This window comes from Macrobrachium rosenbergii, chromosome 10 (assembly GCF_040412425.1).
Source record: "Macrobrachium rosenbergii isolate ZJJX-2024 chromosome 10, ASM4041242v1, whole genome shotgun sequence".
In the NCBI taxonomy this organism is placed as follows: Eukaryota; Metazoa; Arthropoda; class Malacostraca; order Decapoda; family Palaemonidae; genus Macrobrachium; species Macrobrachium rosenbergii.
The window spans coordinates 18627847-18654162 of record NC_089750.1 but is presented as its reverse complement, the minus strand read 5'-3'; the positions used below and the strand labels follow the sequence as shown (position 1 = coordinate 18654162).

General features: G+C 38.5%; 1 protein-coding gene across 7 annotated transcripts in view; it reads left to right on the top strand.

Annotated features, from left to right (window-relative positions):
* The window catches only part of fsd (fates-shifted), a 48682-nt gene extending 25118 nt beyond the window's left edge, over nt 1–23564 (top strand). For 4 of the 7 annotated variants that reach the window (XM_067109931.1, XM_067109933.1, XM_067109930.1 and 1 more), the window contains 3 exons: nt 11779–11934; nt 17288–17464; nt 23258–23564. In XM_067109931.1, the coding sequence (XP_066966032.1) occupies nt 11779–11934; nt 17288–17464; nt 23258–23368 (444 nt within the window). In that variant the 3' untranslated portion in view covers nt 23369–23564. The remainder of the gene's footprint in view (nt 1–11778; nt 11935–17287; nt 17465–23257) is intronic. The other 3 variants (XM_067109934.1, XM_067109932.1, XM_067109929.1) reach the window with 1 other exon arrangement.
* Nucleotides 23565–26316: the final 2752 nt, after the last annotated feature.

Below are 26316 nucleotides of genomic sequence, written 5' to 3'. Positions count from 1 at the left end.
GAAGTAGCAGTTTGTGTATTGCTCGGTGTCATTCTGGAGGAATTTTCAGCACCTGGAACCTTGTAGACATCAAAGTTTCACTGCTTTCATAGATATAGTAAGACTTTTTCGCTGTCAACTTTCAAGGTTATTGTTCCATACTTTCCTTGGTATTGCGTCATTTGCTATTAGATCTGGTTTGAGTCTCTGGAATGAGTTCCATTGAATTAATTACTATGAAACCTTCTTTTATTCAGCACTGTCAGCAGTTAAAAAAGTAAATTTATTGCAAGCACTCTCCTTAAAGCTGTTGTAAAGGGAATGCTAGTTTACCTTTTTGCCTTAGAGCTGAGAATGATGTTAAGGCTAAGTTTTTCAGAGAACTGTAAGAATTCTGATTTAACCTCTTTGGTGGGGAAGAAGAGGAAACACTTCTCTGTCCTGTTGGGGCAATTAAAGCTTACTTAGATAGGTTAAGCCTGGAAGAGGCGGTTATCCTTTTGTTTTGTAATTTTAGAAATCTAGAACTTCTTTGTCAAAGGTTAAGACTGGGGGAGGCAAAGTTAACCTTTTGTTTTGTGGTTTTAGAAAACCTAGATGTCTTTGTCAAAGGTTAACCCTGGAAGAGGCAAAGTTAACCTTTTGTTTTGTGGTTTTAGAAAACCTAGCTGTCTTTGTTGATGGTTAAGCCTGGAGGAAGTAAAGTTAACTTTTTGTTTTGTGGTTTTAGAGAACCTAGAATGTCTTTGGCATAGGTTAAGCCTGGACGAGGCAAAGTTAACCTTTTGTCTTTGTCTAAGAACACGAGGTTCTGTGTAATGCATTTGATTGGGCTAGTGCATGAGAACTGGCTCCATACCTTTTACCTTTATTGAAGGTAAACATTCATAATGTGAGAGCAGTTGCAACTTCCATTTAGTGTTATGACATTTTGTCGCTTGAGGATGGGATTAACACAGTGGAAGTGCAATTTGGTTTTGCTCACTCATTACCTTAAGTATGCAGAATTGTGTTTGAAAACAGTAAAGCCCTTAGTCCTCTGCTAGTAGCGGATCGTCTTTTCCTGAACTGAAGAAAGAGCAATCCTTGCTCTAAGTCCTGGGTTTTAATATTTTGGGGAGCATGAAGGTACATATTTTGTATAGGAGCATACCTTTATATCATGGAAGTGTGTATATATATATATATATATATATATATATATATATATATATATATATATATATATATATATATATATATATATATATATATATATATATATATATATATATATATTTTTATAAATATTACTGCTGTTCGCCCTCGATGTATTTAGGTGTAGGAATATTAGTCAGATTGACCTCGACAGAGAACATCTCTGCCCCGCCGGTAGGCTAGACAATTCAAAAATAACAATCACCGCAGTAGACAAATGGCGCCGCATAGGCTGGACAGTTTATAAACAAAATATGCTAGGGCATTAGGGACCTAAGCCTCAGAGAGGGTTTACGCTCAATGACCCCTAGTTATGGTGGCCCTTAAGCTTTATTCTGTGCATTCGGCGATGCCTTTGTCAAGGTCGGATTGCCCGGGCGGTATGTCAAGAGGCTGCCTCATCTGGCGGGAACGAGCGGGTCGGTCAGAGAGCGTCAGCGGTCACTGAACCAGGGTGATGCTGCGTGCGTGCCGAACGATATTCTTTGTTCTTTATTACTTTTACTCCTACGTCTATCTTAATTAGTGAATTGGGAAGACTGCCAGAATACGACTCCTGAGGTCCCTCGTTTTGCGCTGCGACTCGACATTCACGGTAAGTCCGATTCTTGTTGAAGCTTCGTCGATTGACTAGTACTTTTCTGTATTTCACATTTTTCTTTGTTTTCTTCCTTCAGCCACCACTTAGGGTATATGTGTTTACGAAGTCTAGATTAAGCCAAATTATTATATTGTTAGCTTCAACCCCGTTATTCCAGTAAAATACCTAGGATTTAGGGTAAGCAAAATCAGGTTAAATCTCGATGCTTTTGTATGCCTCGCGTCCGAATGTTTGGAAGAACCGTTGCGTTTAAAATCAAATTCATCTCAAATATTCTTGTTAAGGTTAATTACCCTTAACTGGCGACCTTTGGCTAATTAACGACTATCTTTGAGGTTAACTTTTGGCTTCAAGTGGCAGGTTACGTGTAATCTTGGTTTGCAGGGCCGAAAAAATTACGTAAATTGAATAATACATGATCAGCCAAGACCCTCACACGTAACATTGGCGACCTTGCCAGGATCTAAAGTACATTTTAGAGAAAGAATCTGGAGAAAAGGAAATTAAAATTACATTAATTCCAAAGATAAAAGTCAGATATTGAATTCCATTTCATTCTTCCAAACAAGGAACCAGGCATAATAATAAGCAGTAAAGAGAATAGTTATAATAACAAGTGTAGCGAGAATTAGCGTAGGTAAGGGTGTGCCGAGAGCAGAGCAGTCATAATTTGTAACGTTTAAGACAAAGGGCATTTTACCGTGTTCGGATCGTGAGTCAAGTTGTTCAAGTAACGAATTCAAAGGCCGAATCGCGGAGCCCGTTTCATGTACACAAAGTAATTTAGCAATCGCGTCGGCAGTTTCGATCGTTATTGTTTGCATATAGCGGGAATCATTCAAAACCGTGTCAGTGAAGTAGCAAACGAACTGAAATAGTAATTTTACAATAAAGGTACCGTTCAACAACGTAAATTTACGCAGGCAGGCTAGCATTTCTATTTTCATTCTTTTGTTTAATGTCCGGGTGAGAGTACGATAACAACAGACAAAGTTGTTTGGTAATTTAGTTTTCCATCCGTAACGTAAAACGCTATGCATGATTGGTATATTTGAAGTAAATCTGGATACCTGCATTTGTTTCGTGCGTTGTTTTGAATTTGGTGCTAAAAAGAAAATACCCGCCATTTTGGATTCCTCCGCCGTGTTCGCGCGGTTGTTTTGAAATTGTTCGAACTGTTTGTGAGAGAACGGCCATTTTGGTGTTCCTTCGCCGCCAGAGGTTGTTTTTGAAATTTAGGCCTAACGGGATTTTCCGCCATCTTAAGACCTTGTTATTGTCATCCGCTGTTGTGACCAGACTCTGCCCGAGCCACTCTTGGGTCATTTTCTTTTTTTTTCCTTTCGTAGCGAACCTACCTCGCAATATCTTAGCTAGACAAAACCAAAAGACAATTTAGGCAGGGAAAGATAGGCCTTAGTTAGGAGTAATACCATAACAAGTTCCTATACAAATACCTGCTATAAAAATCATATAAAGAGAATTTAAAATTTTACGATAAACTTTTGTGACGTCGGCTCCCAGGAAAATTAAGATAATAAAGCCATCCCTAAGGAAGCCAAGACGACGCATCTATCTGATTTTATTAAGATCCATGCCATTGTGCATTTATAAGATCTTTGCTTTACATGTTCTCTCTCTCTCTCTCTCTCTCTCTCTCTCTCTCTCTCTCTCTCTCTCTCTCTCTCTCTCTCTCTCTCTCTCTCTCTCTCGTCATTCAAGTAAGCATTCCTAACCTAAGTGTACGTGACCCTCTTCAAAGAAAGAACGGCCGACACTAGGCTAATTAATTCGAATACAATAAACCAAATAAAAGAAACACCTCTGTCCCACAATAGATGAGGACAAGTTAAGAGTAATTACAATACAGTGATAAACTGTCGGTCACGAGTGAGGCCTGCTATCCAGACCGAAGCAAACAGTAGTTTTCACCCTCTGAAAGAAGAAGGGGCCAGCACTGGGTTGGGTACTGGGACCAGCCACTCACGAGGATCTTTAAAGAAAAAAAAAAAAAAAACCCAAATTCACTTTATTCCACAGTGCCAATAATTTGCAGCACTGTCAACACTTGAATAGCTTTCTTCTCTCTCTCTCTTTTTACCTTCCCTTTCTCTCTCATTCGATTGTTGCACTCTGCAGGGGTGTAGAGTGCCTTTCCTCCCATATAGCCTAGTTGGACTCCAGTAGAGGGTCCCGAGGAACACATTGGCACCATAAGTGCCACCAAGCAAGCATCCAGAAAATAAATAAAACAAAAACAAAAGGGAACACAGAAGAGAAAGTTCTTCTGGGACCTAACCTGCACCAGTGCCTAGGGATACTGAGTGCCACCAGTGTGACCTGTACACGGCACACCCAAACTACAGTGCCACCTTTTGAAAGGGTGCCACGTCATTGAAGGGACACTTCCTCGCTGCCCAAGTACGCCCGTCGACCCGGTTAGACGCCCTTCCCCACCAGAACCATGGCAGCAGAGCATTATAAAACTTTCCTGGGGCTGGGGACGGCGGCAGGTCTCACCGGCTCGGAACTTACCACCTGGGTTAAGGAGCAAGTGGACGACTTGGCCAAGCGGGAGAAGGAAGAAAGACTCGAGCAGAGGAAGTATGAAGCCGAGCAGAGGATGTATGAAGCCGAGCAGAGGAAGTATGAAGAAGAACAAAGGGCGTATGAAGCCGAGCAAAGGCAATTAGAAGAGGAAAGAGAAGAAAGAAGGAGACGGCATGAGTTAGCCTGCAAGGAAAGTGAGCTAGCCTGCAAGGAGAAAGAGCTCGAGCTGGAAAGAGCCAAAATGGAGAATGCCGAAGCTATGGCTCGACAGCAAGCCTCCAGTCCTACACCTGCTGCATCAAACGCTCCAATTTGAGCATCAATTCCCTAGTCCCCAAGTGGACTGAGGATTTGAGCCAGAAGCATGGCTGGAGGAGATCGAGGCTCTTTTCGATAACTACAGCACCACGGAGACGGAGAGAGCCTTAATACTAGCCAAGCATATGGAGGGAAAAGCCAAGGCAGCGCCGCTCACTGGAGAAGAGCCAGAGAGGTAACATGGCGGAAGTTCGTAGAGTCATTACAAAGGCCTACGAGATAACCCCAGAAAAATGGAGACAACGGTTCCGAGGTCTTGCCAAGGAAGTCGGCTGGTCTTGGACGGAATGGGCATGTCACAAAACCCAGTCTGGTACGCGCTGGTTCGACTCCTTGGCCTGCACGACGTTTGAGGATCTTTTCAATCGGACCATGCTAGAAGACCTTTTCCAATGTGTGCCTGGGCCCCTTGCGGTATATCTTAACGATAAACAGCCCTCCACACTTATGGAAGCTTGTCGCATGGCTGATTCGTGGGAAACTTTCAATCAGTCTCATAGCACCTCTCAGAAGCGAATCATCCCTCCGGCCTACCTCTCGAACTCCACTCGCCCAAGAATGGACTGCCTAGCAAGACCCTGTGCAACTATTGCAAGAAGGGGGCCACGCTGAAGCTGAGTGCCGATACAAACTCGGCACTAATAAGCAGCCTAACCCTACCAGCCAGAACTCCGCTCCCGATTCATCCGCTCAGCCCTCTCCTCCAACAGTTACTGCAGGCCACCGAGCCCATCCAAAAGGCCCGTGCAAATCCTGTGGGGCTGCTAGCCACTACAATGCTGGATCTCCGGCCTGTCCACATCATGTCCCCACCACCAAATTTGTCAACCTAATCAGCACTTCATTTTCTGCTGCTGGTCCGCACCGATCCTTTACCCCCGAGACTGGAAACCCAGTTCATCTCGGTGGCCCCTCTTCAGAGCACTAGCCTGCCCGTGACCCTTCCGGTCACAGTAGACACTGCGGCAGATATTAGCCTGATCGCCAGGGCCCAACTGCCAGCCGGTGCTGTGGTTGACGAAGAAACGCGGTGGGAAATGAAGTGGATAGAGGGCCACACCATCACCGTTCCCACGGTCCAACTCCAGGTTACGACGCCTTGGGGTATGCTACCCCACCGCCTTGGCGTGGTAGGTGGAATTCGGCCCAGAGTGGTCTTCTTGTTGGGTCGGGATCTTCTCTGCGGAAGCCCGTTACCAATGCCACTCCGCAGCCACGTTACCTCCTCCACGGAGGCCCCAGTTGTAACTCCCAACAATGACAAACCTCCACCTTCCGCCCACCAAAGTGGTCTGCGGAAGGGGCGCCACCCAACCTGTTTCAGGCCTAGCCCTCTCCAATCGCGAAGGGCTGGCCCACCAAGAGGTCCTCCCCGCCCGCGAGAGATTCAGGAGGAGCAGTACCGCTGCAGGACGTGCAAGCGGGCAGACCACTCCACAAATTGGGAGGGCTGCCCAAGCAAGCAACGCCCAGCGGACGCCCCGAACAAAACTCTAGGAGAGGCTACGATCTCCTGCTGGGGCAGGAATCTCTGCCGCAGCCAAACCCAAGTCGTCCGAGAGGTATTGCACCTCCGGACCCCTTTGTCAGGCATGCCTGACCTCAACTGCTGCCAGTGCCACTTGCGAGCACTGAGCAGTGCCAGACTCCGTCCGCCACGGACGTTGAGCTACCAGTGGAAAAGGCCCCCATGCCGGGTCTAAATCATGAGGCGAATCCTCCTCCGGGAGATTTAGGATTCCCCATGCAGCTGATCATTGCGACTGGAGAACCTCCAGCACCCGAACCTTCTTCTTTGCAAAATTTGACTCCAGGGGATGAACCCCTGGAGGATCGAAATGGTACCCCTTCCTTGGAAGACCAGGAACTGGCATCCTCGGATGCCGAAGTCGAGATCGCTCTCGCTCCGGTTGTCGCAGCAGCCGGAGTAGGGCGTCCTCCCGCAGCTTTTGCAGTTGCCCCTGACTTCGCACCCGCTAGCCCTTCTGGCCTGTCCCCGGAGTCGGTGCTCTCATCACTTGCTGGGCCAGCTACTGATAGGCCTTGGAGGAACCCGAAGAAGAAGAAGAAGGGGCGGAAGAGAGCCCAGTAGTTGCCGAGCTATAAGCTCACCCTGGCACTAGTGCCCTCTCGGCACAGTGCCCTAACATCTAAGAGTGATCCTGGCCCCTTGCCCAGAGAAGGTAGCCAGTGTGATCTCTTCCTTTTATTTGTACCTAGCCTAGACAGCCTTAAAGTACGGTACATCAATTTAGTAACCTTGTTCCTTCCACTTACCACCGAGCCGCAGCAATCACGTAAGTAGCCTAACTAATTTCAATAATCTTAACTATTGTGAACTGAGCCACGATGCTCGTGACACGCATGGCCTAAGACCTCAGTGAGGCACCCATTTATCATATGAGGCAACCCTCATGAATTAACTAGTAAATTTTAATTGTATTAAACATAAACCATGTTGTAGTTTAGTTAGAATATTAACTCTTATGTTGGTGCTACGGTCGGGTTAGGATAGGTTAGGCTAGGGAATATCATAGAATGTACCACTAGGCTAGGTCTAAAACACATCATGATTGTAGGAGGTAGCCTATAATAACCGCGAGCACCTTCCAGTACTATTTGAATTAGGTAGAGTAGTGAATATAGCTCATATCCTATCTAGGGTTAGGTAGTTCTGTAGCTAGGTAGGCTAACCAGGACTAATCTGCTCAGGGGAAAAAGAGTAACCTACGAGAGGCGAACAGCTTGCTTAGTATAGACCTTCACGCCCGAAAAAGGAGTGAAGGCCCTCTTAAGGGGGGGAGCTTTTATAAATATTACTGCTGTTCGCCCTCGATGTATTTAGGTGTAGGAATATTAGTCAGATTGACCTCGACAGAGAACATCTCTGCCCCGCCGGTAGGCTAGACAATTCAAAAATAACAATCACCGCAGTAGACAAATGGCGCCGCATAGGCTGGACAGTTTATAAACAAAATATACTTGGGCATTAGGGACCTAAGCCTTAGAGAGGGTTTACGCTCAATGACCCCTAGTTATGGTGGCCCTTAAGCTTTATTCTGTGCATTCGGCGATGCCTTTGTCAAGGTCGGATTGCCCGGGGCGGTATGTCAAGAGGCTGCCTCATCTGGCGGGAACAAAGCGAGGTCGGTCAGAGAGCCACGCGTCACTGAACCAGGGTGACGCTGCGTCGTGCCGAACGATATTCTTTGTTCTTTATTACTTTTACTCCTACGTCTATCTTAATTAGTGAATTGGGAAGACTGCCAGAATACGACTCCTGAGGTCCCTCGTTTGCGCAGCGACTTAACATTCACGGTAAGTCCGATTCTTGTTGAAGCTTCATCGATTGACTAGTACTTTTCTGTATTTCACATTTTTCTTTGTTTTCTTCCTTCAGCCACCACTTAGGGTATATGTGTTTACTGAAGTCTAGATTAAGCCAAATTATTATATTGTTAGCTTCAACCCCGTTATTCCAGTAAAATACCTAGGATTTAGGTAAGCAAAATCAGGTTAAATCTCGATGCTTTTTGTATGCCTCAAGCGTCCGAATGTTTGGAAGAACCGTTGCGTTTAAAATCAAATTCATCTCAAATATTCTTGTTAAGGTTAATTACCCTTAACTGGCGACCTTTGGCTAATTAACGACTGTCTTTGAGGTTAACTTTTGGCTTCAAGTGGCAGGTTACGTGTAATCTTGGTTTGCAGGGCCGAAAAAATTACGTAAATTGAATAATACATGATCAGCCAAGACCCTCACACGTAACAATATATATATATAATATATTTGTAGTGACTGTCAAAATATAGGGCTTTTGGACCTAGGCACAGAGGTCCCCTCACGCTGCTTCTGTTTCATTCTGGCTGAATTGAAGCGGTTTCCCCACAAGGCTGCTCTTAGCTGCACACACATGAGAGCCTTGCTCCCTGAATGGAATCCAACTTCTGGTGGTAGTAAGATCCAGAAAGGGTTCCAGATCAGGTAAGAATATTTTGGGTTTCATGCAAGAAACTTTTAGCTCAATTGGCTCAGTGGATTTTTGTCTAGCTGCACTACCCACTGTCCTCTTCTCAATGCGGGAATCAGCTGACTTTAACAGTATGTAAGACTTATCCCAAATAATATAATTTTCATTATAAAATTTATTATTTGGATACTTACCTACTGTTAACCCTTAGTGGATGGATTGAGCTTCAGTGTGAAGTAAAACAGGTTTGGGGAGGTGGACGGATTGCGCTTCAGTGTGAAGCAGAATTACGTACCACTGTTATGGTAATAATGATTTGAAACAAAGGTGCCAATACTTCTATATGCTATAAATTCACTAATGGCAACTTTTATACAGACGTGAGGGTTAGGCCAGTATCAGTAATGCTTATGACTTCAAGGGAGAAGGTACTGCATCTCTCTCTCTCACGAGTCTTTTTGTAAATTTGCTTGTAAATATACGAAGGGGTTGCTGCTGTTTTTTGTTTTTGTCTTTTACGATAGTATATCAGTTGTAAATGTAATTTTACAAAGAAAATTGCAAAGAAATATTAGAAAAAGCATGTAAAAGTAAAAAAAAAGTTACTGAATCTTCCTTCTCGTAAACTTACGTGAATATTTTACAACAAATATGCAAAAAATTTGTTGCTGCTTTTATTTCTTATCTGTTTTGATATTGTGTGAGCAGTAATAATAATTTTACAAAATCCAAAAACCTTATTTATTAGAAAAAACATATATAAGTTGGTAAAATTTACGACTGTCTTGTAAATGAGGCCCCACAAGGGGTTGTAAATAGTCATTTTCAACTTCTCGCAGAAGGTACGGAAAATTTTTTAGAATTTTTTTATTTATACATTGTGAATGTACGTGTCATTCTCTTTCCATTGATGTGATTTTTTTTTTATTTTGCCGACCTCAAAGTTTCCCCGGTCTGGGGTGCTGCACATTGATAAATTATGCCGTCCCTTAAGGGTTAAAGTAGACCCCACCCAGTCTCCCTGCAACTTAGACGGCTGTCAAGGAGAATTCTGACAAAAGTTAAAACATTCAAAACACATCTGGTGGAGAGCAGGTGAACTAGACAGTCATCCGGGCAGCCATTCGATCCTTTGTTTGAATGCCAACTCGCCTATCGGTGCAGAGATATAGGCTAACTTTAACAGTAGGTAAGTAACCAAATAATAAATTTTATTATGAAAATTTATATTATCATGGTGTAGGGTGTCAGTGTATGGTTCCTGCACTTCTGCCAACAGTGCATCTTTGAGATGGATCAGTAAGATGCATGTTCTGATTTAGAAAGTCACTTGACAGAGGTTGGTTGTCAGTGGGATTGTCCTTTGATTCAGACCTCATAGGAAAGACACAAACAGCTTATAGCCAGGACCGCTTCATGGCACCTTTTGCCATTCCTTCCTTATTATCGGTCACTAGTAATGAAGAGGACCTTTTATTTTTTACAGTAAGGGCTATCAAACCTTACCTGCTGGATAAAACACTTCTAGGCTGAAGCAGACTGTTCCTGCCCACAAACAAAAGAAACATGTCAAAAAGTACAGTCTCCTGTTGGCTAAAGGAGGTGATTTTGAGATCTTAACTTAGTGTAGTGGAAGGGAAAGCAGAATAGGTAAGAGTGGAAGACCACAAAGTCAGAGAACTCTTTGCTTCGATTCCTTCATAGCATGTCTTACAATTGTTTCTACATGTATACAAACCCTTAGTCTTTATATAGGGGGTTTATTCTCAGCGCAAGCTGGAGCCGGCCATTTAACCTAAAACAAGGTGGCGCTTGGTAGTTGGCTACCAACAGAAGGGGAGGAATCCCCACCATCCAGTTGGTAAGCATTCTCTTTACTTTTTGGCTGCACCTGAGACAGACATGTCTCTTCTGCTGCTGCCGTTCAACTTAATTCCTTATTCTTTTCATTTTTCAATATAATTTTTATTTTGAGATATTTTGCGTATTTTGAAATAATGTAACAAGTACTATTCTGTTACCTTTTGTTATTTTTGCTCTTCCTTCTTAGTATATTTTATAATTATCTTTTATTTCACATGCAGATAGCTGGTTTTGCTAGTCTACTTTTGCCACTTTTTAATTGAAAGATGTTACCAGTACAGTACTGTAAATGGATGGACTTGTATTCATTTGAACCAGTATCCATTATAGGCGATATTTATCCTGCAGTGGAGGAGTTAATAATCATCCATTTTATCATTAAACAATCTCTCATTCATGGCCATATCTAGAAACTAGAAACTACACTTCATGGGTTATTAGATGTTAAGTCTCATGTTAATGGTGGGTGTACAGTATTACCTTCCTGTTCGAAAAGAGATTTACGTGATTCACGCATCCTGCTTTACACTTTATTAGATTTTGGTACATAAATATTACTGTACAAAATTAAAAGCTACTAGGGCCCTGGTTTCTGACTCATTGTAGGCACAAGTAAACTGCGGGCATTTAGCATATCAGCCTCCCACCTAGTGTTTATGGTATATGCAATAGCCCCTCTGGTTTTCATTTGCACAGAGGGTCTGGCCTTTTGATAAGTGGCAAAACCTGGTAAGAATCAATAACCTTATATTATAGCCTATGTTTGAACATCCACGATATCTCGCATCTGATAACAGAGCCATATAGTATAGCTTAAGCTGTAATTAACAGTTATGCACCTTAGGAAATTCTTCTGCAAAATATATAATTTGTAAGAAAGCATCATAACAAAAAATCATTATCATAATGTAGTTGGTATGTAAAGGTGTCTGTTAAACTGAGGTCTTGTAAGTTGAGGGGCTGTTGTGTAAGAGTATTGGAAATGGGATAAAACAAATTGGTTTCATAACATAAAACAAGTTTTTTCTCTGTAAACACATTATTCATATGAAGTGTCTTCCCAACTCCATGAATCTTGCTGTGTCAGATCAGTCTACACAAAAAATTTGGTTATTCGTTGACACAGTTGTAGCCTGATTATAGGAAGACTACCTTCTGTCTGAGCGATAAAATTATTGTTGAACCTGGAAACATTTATAAGCATACACTGTATATGATTTATGGCTATGTATTGAAAATATTATTTTGTAAAAACAGTTTATTATTCTTATCGAACTAAATATTTTTTGTGTATTTCAGCAGGCAAGCAGTAGTGAGAAGTTTCAAAAATATTTCTTCATTTTTGCCAAGCATATAAAAAAGAAACGGAAAGTTCACTGTACGCAAAATGTTCAAGATATGCCAGCTGATTCTTTAGTACATTTTAACAAAGATGACGGCTGTTATATACTAGAGGTAAGTTGTAAATATTTTTGATGAATGTTTTGTTACTCTGATTTTGTTTATATATTCATCTTACAGGTATTTCTTTGTATACAATATTTTACAGTTTTCACTTGTCTTGGGGAATTTCTGGAACAGGCTGAAAAAATATATTTTTTATTATTTTAGTGTGTAGAATTATTAATGAAAAATATCCATGGGTGAAAAGATAAACAGGAAAATACCTGTCAAAAAGAGGGATGGGTTAATATTAACACGAGGGGAGAAAGAAAGGTACCATTAAGCAAAGGTTTGTGCGAGGTTATGAGTAATAGAAATGGGGGAGCTGATGAAGACAGGAATATGGTCATGAATGAAATCACAGTTTTTGAAGGGGAATGAGAAAAAAGAAACTTATGTTATGGTAGAATTGCTACAGAGAGGATTTTAGCTGAAACTGAAATGACACCTCATATACTAACCACAAGGTTTTACAGGATATGGAATGAGGAAGAAAAACCAAATGATTGGGAATTGGAAATCATAGACAAGGTACCAGAGAAAGGTGACCTGACTAAATGTGGTAACTATAGAGGGTTGTAATGGGAATTGACTAAATGCTTAGAGGTTAATATGTTAGTTTTAAAAAGACTGGAGATGCATAGATGAATTATTTTTTTTTTTAATATAAAAGTCCCCTTCTGATGGCATTTTTTTTATTAAAAGAATGCATTTGACAGCATCCATAGACCAAAATTATGGAAGGTCTTACATCAGTATGGCAATCCCATAAAATATATAAAGTTAAATGAAATTATCTATGAACAAAGTAAGTGCATAATTAGTGTTGACAGGGTCATTTCCAGTAAATTTGGTGTAAATAGTGGGGTACTTCAAAGGAATGATTTTGCTCCTTTGCTGTTTGATGGAAAAAATGGTCAGAGATGAAGAGGTTTAGATTGGAGTAATGATAGAAGGTTAACAAACATAGTGAATGCAGATGATGCTCTTTTAATCAGTAAAACTATAAGTAAGATTTACAGTGCCTGCTAAATAGAATACTTCATATATCTAGGGAGATGGGACTCAAAATTGCATTTAAGAAAAGCAAAATTTACACAAGTCTAGTATGGTCTGAATTACATTATGGATATAAATGTTGGTATGACAGTGAAACTATCTAAAAGATTGTGTTGCTTGAGGGTAAAGCTTTAAGAACATTAGGACTCAGGTAACAGGATCGAGTTAGAAATTATACCCTAAGGGAAGTTATAGAAGTTACAGATGTAGATGAGATAATGATGAAAGGGAGTTTGAGATGGCTTGCAAATGCCTTTTGCTGAATTCCTGGGAGAATAGTACATTATATAATATGTCAACTGGGTTCCTATGTGGCATCAGGAAAAGAGATGGAAGACCCAGACCTACTTGGATAAGAACTGTGAGAAGGGAAGCTGAAGATTAGTGGAGATTTGTGAAAGATTAAGCACAGGAAAGACATGAGTGGAAGAATTTCACAGAGGCCCTTTCTGTTACATGCTATTGGAAGTGATGATAGTACGTGTTTTTGTGAACATTTACTTTTATCATTACCACCCTCAAATATGAACTTCAACAGCCTTTTGTCATTTAATTGATGTTTCATAGAGGAGGAAAGAATATATTGTAGATGTAACTATTGTCTTTTCTTTATGCATATCCCTTTTACAGGGTTATGTCCCCTTTACCTTGTTACTACCTACAGTGTGCTGTGCACAGTAGGCTGATTACAGTAATACTAAAGGTTGTTTTGAGCATTCCTTTGACCCTCTGCAGCATTTTGTTCTGCCTAAAAATTTTTATTCATTCTGTTTGGTTTCTTTCAGCTTTGCTGTTCAACTTCTTTAGTGTTTGTTTGCCCCAGTTATTGCCAGTTATTTAAAAACACATTTTTGAACCAAACATACAAGAGTATAGAAATGTGATCGAGTAGTCTGGTTAAATCACTTTGTTGTGATTATGATAACCTACAGTCCATAGTTTACCCAGTTAGTCACATTTAGAGAAAGGTTTCACCAAGAATATGGGATGGGCAAAATCTTGTATGTGTTCATCTCTTCTTGTTAAAGTGGACACCACAACTGGAGTTTTCAATAGATACAGAAGATACAGAATGAACTTCACTCTATACCTTCTAGAACTAGTTGGTAGTCAATGAATATATCCATCAAGAGGTTAATATCCATGGGTCGCACAATGATGATCTATAGTGGTTGAGTGTGGAGGCAGATTTTTCCATTGATGTTGGACTCCCTACATTAAAGACAGTTGAAGGCTGGGAAGCTCATGCTGATGACAGGACCATTGGTAACATGGACAAAGAAAGATGCTTTCTTTTTGTCTCTGCAGAGAAGTCTGCACTGGTAGCTTGCCTCAGTGACTATTCCAGCCCAAGAAGAACCCTAAAAGGGTTCAGAGGTCTGGTTAAACAAATTTATAACTAACTAACCAACCTCAGTAACTAGGAGGGTATGGAATTAAAATTCTGTTTGAGGTTTGTTACTATCTGAAATGTAAAACTGCTTCAGAAAACCAGTAGACTTTTCAGTGGACCTCTTTTCACCTTCATTTAATAACATTGCTGCTACTCATGTTGTGCAGTCTTCTTAATCAGTCTCACTTTGCCATGTTCCATCAAAAATTTTATAAACTGTACCCTTTATATCTGGCTAATTCAGCAGTATTTCAGACAAGTTTTTCATATTGCATGAAAAATCTCCAAACCTCTCTAGTCATAGACAGTTGACTTGTAGTACTGATAAGACAACTCAGGCTAAGAAACCAGCATTATATATTGGCATTGCTGAGTATAAGAAGAAGGGAATTAACCTAACCAGTGCAGTGGAATCTCTTTATCTTTTTAGAAGGAAGAAGACACCCATATTAACAATTAAACCTCCTGGTCTACAAAATTTTACTGGAGAATCAACAAAATCCAAGATTCATTTATCATCTAAGGATCTATCTCTTAGCATTTGCCTCTTCCACAGGGTGAGTGAGGGGTACAACTTATTGGCTGAGGTTATGCTTACCAAGTTCTGTTCACTGGTTTCTTTCCATACCTACTTTAGATCAAGGAAGTCCCTGTCATATCACAGCTCCTTTATCTATCTCAGCCTTGGGGGCCTTCGTAGGAGAATGGTAGCTAAATGGAATTTTATGATTCAAGCAAGTGATGAAATAAGTCTGTGAAGAGGACTATCCAAGCAAGCAATGAAAGAGTTTGCGAAGAGGATAAAGTATTTAGACCAGATTAAAGGAGATTTTTTCTGCTTGTAGACGTGTTTTGTTAAGGTTTCTAGAAACTTCACTGGAAGTGCCATTGGAAATGCCATTCCTCCTTGCTAAGGGAAGTTGTTGTGAGCTTGTTACTTAATTGCACACATCCAGGGCCCACATGAAAGATCAGTTAAGTATATCTTAGTTTAAGTAGACCACTGAGCTGATTAACAGCTCTCCTAGGGCTGGCCCAAAGGATTAGATTTATTTTACGTGGCTAAGAACCAACTGGTTACCTAGCAACGGGACCTACAGCTTATTGTGGAATCCGAACCACATTATGACGAGAAATTAATTTCTATTACCTGAAATAAATTCCTCTTATTCTTCACTGGCTGGTCGGAGAGTCATGAAAAGTCAGTATTTGTGAGGTTAATGCTCTATCTTTATTTTTAGATGTATTATTTCTGTAGTTCTTAGAAAGTAAATGGTTATTGTGGGATATATTTTATTAAAATTTGTTTGTTTTATCTATTATATACCAATGACACTTTCTTGTGGGATATATTTTATTAAAATTTGTTTGTTTTATCTATTATATACTCATGACACTTTCTCAACGTTGATTTTGGGGAAGTTGGTGAATAGCTGGCTCCATCACACCTATGTACTTTCCATGTGTCTATGTACTCATTGCTCACTGGGTAGTGTATCTTGTCTTGTTATAAGAGCACATTTTATTTTCAATTCATGTAATAAATATTAATTGTAACATACTTTGTTTTCATGTGTTGTTAACACCAACCTTGGACATGATTTGGACCTATTTGGCAAGCTTGAAAATGCTAAGAGACCAAGGGAAAGCCTAGGTTTAAAAAAAACAAGTTACCATATATTTCCGTGTGCAGTATAAGACAATCTTTAAATAAGACATGGTAAAAAATTATGGCAAATTTTCATGAATTTATCTCATATCTGTAGTATAAGACAACTGCTAAATTAAAAAAACCATCTAGCCTTTGCTTATGTAAAGATGATGTTATTACAAATGCTGTTTTACTTATTGTATCCTTAGAAGTTCAAAATAAACGAAATAATAAAGCCGATTCTATATCATGGTTTTCCTACACACATCGCCTAAAATGGAAACCATTGTTTTGTTTACGTTTCATTGCCAATCACAAACAACCCCTAAAAACAATATGATAATTATCATACATAATTATCGTTGGTATGACAATTGTTCTAAACAGTTGTATGTAATCCAAAATTATGTTTACCACCAAAATAATTCATTTTTAATGAAAAATTATTATCATGTTATCCTAAATGTTATTACCACCGTAAGCACACTGCCTTTAAAATTTCTGAAAGGTTACTGAAAGATAAAGGTTGCTGTGAGCGCAACCATAACTCAATGTTTGCATTATCTCAGCTGGGCTCTCATAGATAAAAGTTGATTTCATTGATATGGAATTATTCCTCAAATATGCCAATAATATATAATGTAAAAATGGGTTTATTACCTTATTATCAGGTTATTTCATAATGTGAATCTTTTCATGTATATCCATGGTTATCGCACAGAGGCCAAGGCTAGCCTACGATAAACATCACTTAGAATTCAAGGTTTGATTTTTAAAATGGTAGTATAAGACGACCCCCAATTTTTAGGGGTGAATTTTAGGATTTAAAGGTTGTCTTATACACAGAAATATATGGTATATAACAACGGGGTCAACATCAGAGGTAGAGACACCAGTCTGAGTAGAACCAAGACTGCAGTATTGGGAGCACAAAGTCTTAGGAGAAGAAACACTCCAAAGCAACCAGACTTCGATTTACCAACTGGGCTTCCCTCAGTGGCTGAATATTTAATGAATCAGCATTTTTTTTTACTTATAATAATAACTTACATGTATATACACTCCTTGGTTTGTGTTTATGGAACATATTTATTTTCCTCTCATCTTATTTAGGAAGGCAACCAGTTCTTAAGGAGCTATCACTAAAAGTTTTGGAAAAACTTGTCTTTTAAATTATTTCAGCTTTCATTTCATTTATTTGTGTAAAGAAAGGTAGCTGTGTTATTTCATATCTGCTAAATTCCATATTTTTTTATGTTCAGACTGTTCTTAGTGGAGTTTGCCATATACCGATGGTGATGGGGAGTTATTTGCACAATGGACATCTAGGTTTATCTTCTGGTTTCTGTGCTCATCGTCTTCAACTCACCTTTGGCCCAGCCTACTTGCTTTCTAAGAATAACTCAGGAGTACATCATAAGTATTTACCAAGTACAGAGGTAAGTTTTGAAGTCAAGTTTTGAAGTCCAGTACATTAGTACTACAAGTAATATGGGCAACCCTAGTGTACCATAGGCTTTATGAAAGTGGAAAATTATTTTCAAAAATAAAGTACATACAGTTAAAAGTTCAAAATATTTTTGGAAAATCAGGAAAATTGTCAAATGAAAAAATCTTAAATACTTTGTTAATGCTGCTGATGTTTAACTGTCATGCACATTCAGTGTTTTCAGTAATTAGGGTCTTCAGAATTTCCTCTAACTCGTTTACTTCCTTTACTTTTTGTAAAGGAGAAATATATGGAACATTATAAAATGTGAGAGAAAGAAGCAAAAAATTATAAAAAATTACACTCTTATATGCACCGTACATATCAGTGATATATAAAACCACTGTACACCATTGAATTACACATGCTTATATGTAGAAGGATTCAGGTAGATAACATATCAATGATGCATAAAACCACTGTACACCATTGAATTACATGTGCTTTATATGTAGAAGGATTCAGGTAGATAAGTGCTTCAACTGCTATAAAAAAAAAAAATCCTGAATCATTCTTTTACCTAAGTTCTCCCCATCTACCAGAAGGAGCCCTTTGAATGGCTTTGTGCAGAAGGAATTTCTTTCATGGCTGCTACAGCAGGAGCCATGGCTTCATTGCAAGATTCATTATCAAATGAACAACCATTTGCTCATCACTCCTAATCTTTGGATTACTCTGGTGGTGCCTCGTTGACCACAAGCTGAGTGTTATATGATGTGTCAAGAGAGGTACCCCTATGGCCCACACTGCTTTAGCAGTTGCTACATATGCTGAGGATGACCAGGCAACTTGCATCTGCAAGAGAGGGACTTTCTCTCACAACTGCATGGGAGATGTCAGGTATTGTGAGGAAGTCCCCCTTAGATATCTGCTTAGTAAAGTTGGCGGTCTTCTTTGTTTGGTGTCATCAGAGGGCACTCTCTGGTCGAAGCCAGTGTACAGCAGATTGCACTTTGTATTCCCCTGTGTTTCTGGTTGGCCCTTTCCTAGGTCTTCTGGCTTAAGGCTCTCTGCCTTAGTTGAAGTCTCCATGCTCTTGAGGAGGTTGAGCTGTCTTACCCATCCCACAAACTCAGGCCTTTGGAGTAGGCTGTGACTTGTTCTCGCTGGTCTTAATTGCTAACCTTAACATCACAAGGGGTTAAGTGGGCTGTGTGGTCTCTCTTGGTTAACTGTAGTGATAAAGCTCCCTTTCATTCCTATTTAGTTTTGAGTTTGTGGTGGAGAAACAGAACCATTCAGCCCCAATAAGATATTGGATACTTTTTTACCCCTCACTTCAAGACTTTGTGATGGTCGCAAAAAGAGTTGTACAGTAATATGTGCACAAGACTTGACAAGACTTAGGTAGATGTGGTAATACTCATAGCTAGCATGTGATTGGCTGAAATCAATGTTTCCGACATTATAGTCTGTGATAAAATATGCAAACTATTTGGTAAGTAATTAATCTAAATGCTAATATATACAAAGAACCCTCACGCTTTCTAATATAGATCATAAACCTGCCAATTTATGTTGATTATATAACAATACAAGGAAAAGAAGACAAACTTGTACAGTATCAAATAGTGTGCGCAGATCAAACACAAATGAACGATGGGCATTCAGTAATTATGTTCTATCTCATTGTAGGTAAATAAAAAGACATCTGGCTTTGTGAGTGTAAATTAAAGGTATCTTAATAATTTCCTGCATGTAAATTACATGAGTAGGCAAATATTTAAAATTGCTTGAAATATTGTTTTCTATGGAGCTGTCTGGAGTTTTTTAACTTTGTCTGGAGTAGGTGAAAAGAACATCTACTATAACATTGGCTGGAAGGCAGGAAATTTCAGTTAATACATGGCAATGGTGTTGCGGTTTTCTTTTCAGAATACTTGGATGGCAATGGTATTGTGGTTTTCTTTGCAGAATACTTTGCATATTTATATAATTTTTTCTTGAGCATACAAATCATCTTAATACCAAGTGACTGGGCAATATCAGGAGTATTTTTCCAAATATTAACATATTGAGGAAGAGTTTAAAATCTCATTGAATTCCCCTAATCCTTTGTGTGTTAGTGACATATACGGCATAAAAGGTTAGCCTAGGCTATTTTTTTTAAAGGCACTGGAACAATACATAGATAGAATGAATAAAGATAGAATGAATAAATAAAGATTACAATAAGAAAGTAATTTTGACTGATATGAAATGAAAGTGTAATTAAAAGTAGACCTGTAAAATCAAATACTGTGTCTGGCATATCTATAGCATGGGTCTATTGTTTGCCTGTCAGTGCTTCATGATCTAGTGGTTAATATCATTAACCCTTAAACGCCTGTTGGACGTTTTAAACGTCGTCAAAAATTGTCTGTCGAATGCCAAGTGGACGTTGCAAACGTCGACTGAAAATGCTTTTTTTAAATATTCGCGGAAAAATAATTATAGGCCTAGTTTGCGGAAGATTTCAAATCACGCGCCTTGGCGGATGCTGGGAGTTCACGGATCCAGGTGTTGTGTTGTTTTTGAGCGTCACTCAGACGCGCATGCGCGAATTCCCTCCTACTCACACCAGATAGCATCAGCGTCGGACCTTGCGGGAGCGATATTTTGACGCAGACGTGTTTTGCAGAACTTTGGCGAGTGTTTGCGTATTCATGCTGCAACAGGACGTTTGTAGATATGTCACAAAGGCGTCAGGACCGTGAAAGGCGCATACTGCCTGTCGGAAGTGAGCGTGTGAGGCGAGTTTTAGACTGGGATGCTGGAGAAGGACCCAGCAACCAAAGTGAATTTTAACATTCGGTCAACTTTGACTCGACCGAAATGATCGAAAAATGCATCCGTAAGCCATAATTATTACATTCGAGTAACAATCAATCATTTACCTTCATTTTGCAACAAACAGAAAGTCTCTAGCACAATATTTAGAATTTTGGTGAATTTTGAAAAAAATTTTCCTCCGCTCCACGCCGCGAACTCCGCTGAAAATCCTGTCATTTCTTGCGTCAGCTTGCCGTAATTTTTTCGCCGTTTCATATTATTCGTTACATAAAGTGTTATACATCAAAATGTGCGCAATTTCATGTAGAATACAACAAAAAATATATCATTCCTTTAGCTCTTCACAGTGTTTTAATATTTACATCAAAATCACGATAACTGACAAAATTTTAACATTCGGTCAACTTTGACTCGACTGAAATGATCGAAAAACGCATCCGTAAGCCATAATTATTACATTCGAGTAACAATCAATCATTTACCTTCATTTTGCAACAAACGGAAAGTCTCTAGCACAATATTTAGAATTTTAGTGAATTTTTGAAAAAAAAAATTCCTCCGCTCATGTGCGAACTCCGCTGAAAATCCTGTCATTTCTTGCGTCAGCTTGCCGTAATTTTTTCGCCGTTTCATATTATTCATTACATAAAGTGTTATACATCAAAATGTGCGCAATTTCATGTAGAATACAACTAAAAATATATCATTCCTTTAGCTCTTCACAGTTTTTTTATATTTACATCGAAATAACGATAAATAGAAAAAAATCAACCTTCGGTCAACTTTAACTCGATCGAAATGGTTCAAAAATGCAATTGTAACCTAAAAAACTTACAGCCTAGTAATATTCAATCAATATCCTTCATTTTGGCACAATTGGAAAGTCTCTAGCACAATATTTTGATTTTTGGTGAATTTTTGAAAAAACTTTTTTACGTCCATGGCGTTACGAATTCATGCATCATTTTGTGATAATATTTTCTCTGTGTTGCTTTAATCGTTTTACAATCTGTTATATACCAAAATCATCGCAATTTAGTGTACAATACAACTAAAAAAAATTAACTCATTAGCTTCAACCGTTTTCCTTACAGCGCGATTTGTATACAATTATATACGAGTTTTTTTTTTTCGCTGTCATATATTCCAATATTTATATATGATAATGATATTTTTTTTTATTTCTGATGGTTGCATACTAAACTTCAGGCAATGAGAAAAAAAGGAGCCAAAAATGAACTCTTAATCTTTAAAACTAAGAGCGCTGTGATTTAAAAAAAAAAACTTTATTTCCTCTTTGGCGCTACCTCTCGGAGGCTGCCGGCTATACGGGAGACGTTTTTGAAAATAGGGCTTCGGCGTTAAAGGGTTAAGGGTTATTTTGCCATTTTACAGACATGGACATAACTCTAGTATCATAAAGTTATTTTTATATTCATGCATTTATATTATTCATAGAGTAAAGTTTGAATGATAAGGATATTCTGTGATCTGAACAGTGTGTAGGTTTGGGTCTATTTGTAGCCTAAGCTATACTAGTGAGGAAAAAGTATAATTATTGAAAGCCCAACGCTCGTTAATGTTTGAGGTGAACAGACTGTTTGATACAAGCTCTTCTTTCTTGTGCTTGTATAGGTGCATTATTGATACAAATTGATATATTTATGATATATATGAGAAATTGTGAGGGCTCTTGTGCCTATAAACATTCAAATATGTTTCTGAAGAAAATTTTAATATTTATCACAATAAGCCAGCGACATTGAAAACTATTTTCAGCAAATCACGAGTTACACGTGCATGTGCCACATCTTCACCCAGGGGTGGACATAGGAGATGAAACCGTTCATAGTAAAGGTAAAACAATACTAACCTTAGGGACACATTGAACTGAAATAATTGTTTAAAGGAAGGGGAAGGAAAGGAAAGGAAAGGAAGAAAAAATTTAATAACAGCAGCCTGATTGTAGAGTATCACATTAGTAAACAGAAAAAAATGTATGGTGTACATATCAAGCACGTGAAGAAAAAAATGTATGATGCACATATCAAGCATGTGAGGCAGACATGGGCACTTACACAGTAAATTGAGGAGATTTTGAAGAGATATGAATGCAAAATTCAACAGAAATGTGGTGTTCAGCTAGTGTCAGTAGACTATGTTTATAAACATTGAGGTGGATGGACATTATATGAGATGAGGTGAATCATTAGAAAAGTAGAAGTTTATACAGTATGTAGCAGGGTGAAGACCAGTAGGAAGGTCCAGAAAATCATTGGGAAGGGCCGGAAATTAAGGTCATTAGCACATAACACAGAAGACATTGGCTAGAGACATTTTTACATTTAACCCAATAGATGGAAAATTAAGATACAAACGTTAATGATTTGATACAACTTGCACAAATACATTTTAATTTTTTTTAGTTTATACTGTTTTGTTGGTACAGACCATAACCTAATGTCCAGATCACTTTTCCTTCCTTGCTTATTTGGTGTAAGGGTAAGATGCATTACTTCAAGACTGAAGTTTCCTATGTGGGACTATTTTGGAAAATTGGGGTTATGCCCAACCTGCAAGAATCTTTCACTTCCTAGAAAATCAGGATTATTTTTCAAAGCTTGTCATTCAAAGTATCCAAGAAAAGAAGTATATATATACATACAAAAGTAGATGTTCCATTACTTTTGTTCATTGGCTGTGTTTTTCTCCCTTCTCTTCTGCTTAGTTGATGAACAACAGCATCAACTTGCTAAAACATCAAATGGAACTATAAACTTAGTAAGATTCCCCTACTTCCAATGGAATGGATGACTTAAGAGCTTTCTTGTATATTAAGAGTATTTTGCTAACCACATTTTTCTGGGTATTGTTAAGCATAGATTAAACAAGAGTTATTTATGGAACATGAAAATTTTTCAATTGTTCAATACTTTAGTTTACTTTACATTACAAAATGTTTATTCTTTAGATGTCGCAGATTGTTTTAGAGCCTGTGCGAGACGTACGGATTTATCCATGGTGGCATCCGAAGTATGAAAAATGTCTCCCTCGACTTAATGGTGATAAGGGTAATTTTTGAATTGTCTTTCACATGGAATGTTGTTTTCTTGTAGTTATGGGTCTTTTTTTTTTATAAAGGAGTAAACTTGTTGTAAACATGTTGTAGTCATCTGAAAGTACAGTATAATTTTACCATTTTAAGTTGCATTTTGCATATTGGGTGAATAAATGGCACTGGAGAGTATATTTTTCTAAAATAAAATGTTTCCAAAACACTTGAAGTTTTATTGAATCTGTTGTTTGTGCAGTTTACTTTTAAAGTTTTATTGAATCTGTTGTTTGTGCAGTTTACTTTTAAATATAAATACAGTGTTGAGTAGATATATTCTTCTTAGGACATATACAGAAGAGTTTTGATACCCAACATAGTATGCACAGATGAAATGTATAGCTAGCTTAATAGTTTTCCTGTAACAAAATTATCACATTTTCAGTGTGTTAGATATTTGGCTTTCTAGAATTCTGTTTTCACCATATTTCAAGCCTTATAGATTATAGCACTAATTATTCTCCCGAAATACTACATAGAATATTATAATGCTACTTCTAGATCCCAAAATTTAATAGAGAACCTTCGAGGTTGGCTTTGGGTAGTGTTTGCAAAAGTACAGTATGTAGCATGGTGTATGCACATTTATTTTTTAAAATGAATTAGCTTATCTGAATGATAAAGCCCAAAGCATGAAAAGGTTGCAGAGGGCTTTATAACTTTAGGATTTGTAGCACATGTATACCATAAAACTAACTGCATTTTTAGGAATTCGATTATACTGTAGTTAAAAGTCAGTTGAAGAAAAGTATTCAGTGAAAAAATGCTTTACTACTCTTTGGCTTGTACGATACCTGAACCAAACTAAGTACTGTATTGTAATTTTGTTAAACATCAGAATCACCATGTGCAATTTTTCCCATTCTTAGTTTTGTATTCCCCACAAATACAAAACTAATTGTTTCAAGTAAAGTTAATTGCATCTCTTGTCTGTGAGGTGATGGGTCAAGCTCAAGTGATTGTTAATTTCCAGCAACCATGGTGAATACTGTGGCCTTTTTTGAAGGAATCACCAGCCTCTCCCTTAATTTACTTTTGTCCCTCCCTTGGTACTGCTCACTTTTGTCCTACAGAGCTTTGAGAAGTCTAGATCATTACTGTAATAGTTTGAATGATCACTTTGGATGTGTTTCTTGGCTTGATTTTCAATGAATTTTGAGTTGCCCAAATGATGAGATCTTCCATAATTAGTGAGCTTTGGTCTCACTTGGCAAAATCTCTCTCTTAATTTGATCTTAATATGGGTAGATTTCTATTTCATTATTTTCTTTATTTATCATTGATAATCATCTATTTATGTTTGTATTTGGGTATGCATTTTTCATCCATACTATTGCTATAGAAACAAAACATGCATATCTAATCACTTATAGTATTGCAATATGGGCATTGATAACTGGGAAAAATCTGATGGAACGGGCTACATGCCTGACCCCTAGCATATGCTATTCAGTTAAAACTTAACCTAACCTCACAGTTATGGAAATGTGCACCAGGACAACAAACCCACAAAACCCCAGAAACTGTTAATTATACAGTTCAGTAACCTCTATTTTTCCTCGTTGGGCGGGTGGGTTCCGTTCTCAGCTAGCACTCTGCTGGCCGCGAGTTCGAATCTCTTGACGGGCCAATGAAGAATAAGAGGAATTTATTTCTGGTGATAGAAATTAATTTCTTGCTACAATGTGGTTCGGATTCCACAATAAGCTGTAGTTCCCGTTGCTAGGTAACCAATTGGCTCTTAGCCACGTAAAATAAATCTAATCCTTTGGGCCAGCCCTAGAAAAGCGGTTAATCAGCTTAGTGGTCTGGTTAAACTAAGGTATACTTAACTTTAACTTTACTTAAAATACAGAAAGAAGTACTTTAAGATGCTTTATTGAACAAAATGCCTCGGGGTTATCATCACATCTATGCTCTGGGTTGAGTATGGTCAACTTCAGTATGCACCACCAGTTAATAAAGATGGCATTCTAAAATCAATATACAGTGTATGAGCAGAAGAAAAAGATGATATAGTGCATCAACATGATAAACTGTCACATCCTGGCCCAATCTTACCAAGGTAAGAATTATTGTTTACAGATACTGTACACACTTAAGCCCCTGAAACCCATGAACAAAGAAACAATCTTTGTATACTATGTTAAATACAGCACAAAGAATGTTTTTCCTTAAAATCCCTCTTGTAGTAATGTTGTAGAAATGCAGCAGGCAAAACAAAGTTGTAACAATCATTACGTTGAATGAAATGTGGCCATGGTATACAGATAAATAGTAGGTGGCAGATTAGGTGCACTGATAATAAACAAAAATTCAAAAGTACAATAAAATGATTATGTACTGCAAATGTGTACTGTACTTACAGATGACCCTTAGTGTAGTGTACTTGACTTCAAGTTTCTTGGCATGGATTGTGCAGGCAGCATATTCAAATACTTTGATTATGCATGCTGATCAACAACAGTAACAAAAAGAAACACAGGCAAGAATCATTTGAAATTCCACGAATATGTTTCTGTATGGTACTTATCAAAGTATTTTACAGTAAACTACAGCACGTTTTGTATTGTACAATAATGTACTAAAAGAAAAAAAAACCTTTATACATAACCACCAATGTTTTGGCTTCCATAGATTTTTTAAGTCTACTTTTTTCCTACCATCATCAGCTATATTTACTACTAAATACCTATACTGGTCACCTAGTTCCATTCTACCAGTATCCATATTGACAATCATTGCACCACCTTCCTGGTTTCCATGTACATTCATAATCTTATTCTTGTTCCTTTTTAATTTTAAACTTTTCTTCTTGCAAACACTTTCCCCAATCAGCTCTATCATTTGCATCATCATCCATTCCACATGTTATTCAAACTTTATTTCTGTATCCCACCACTTTCATCACTACTCTC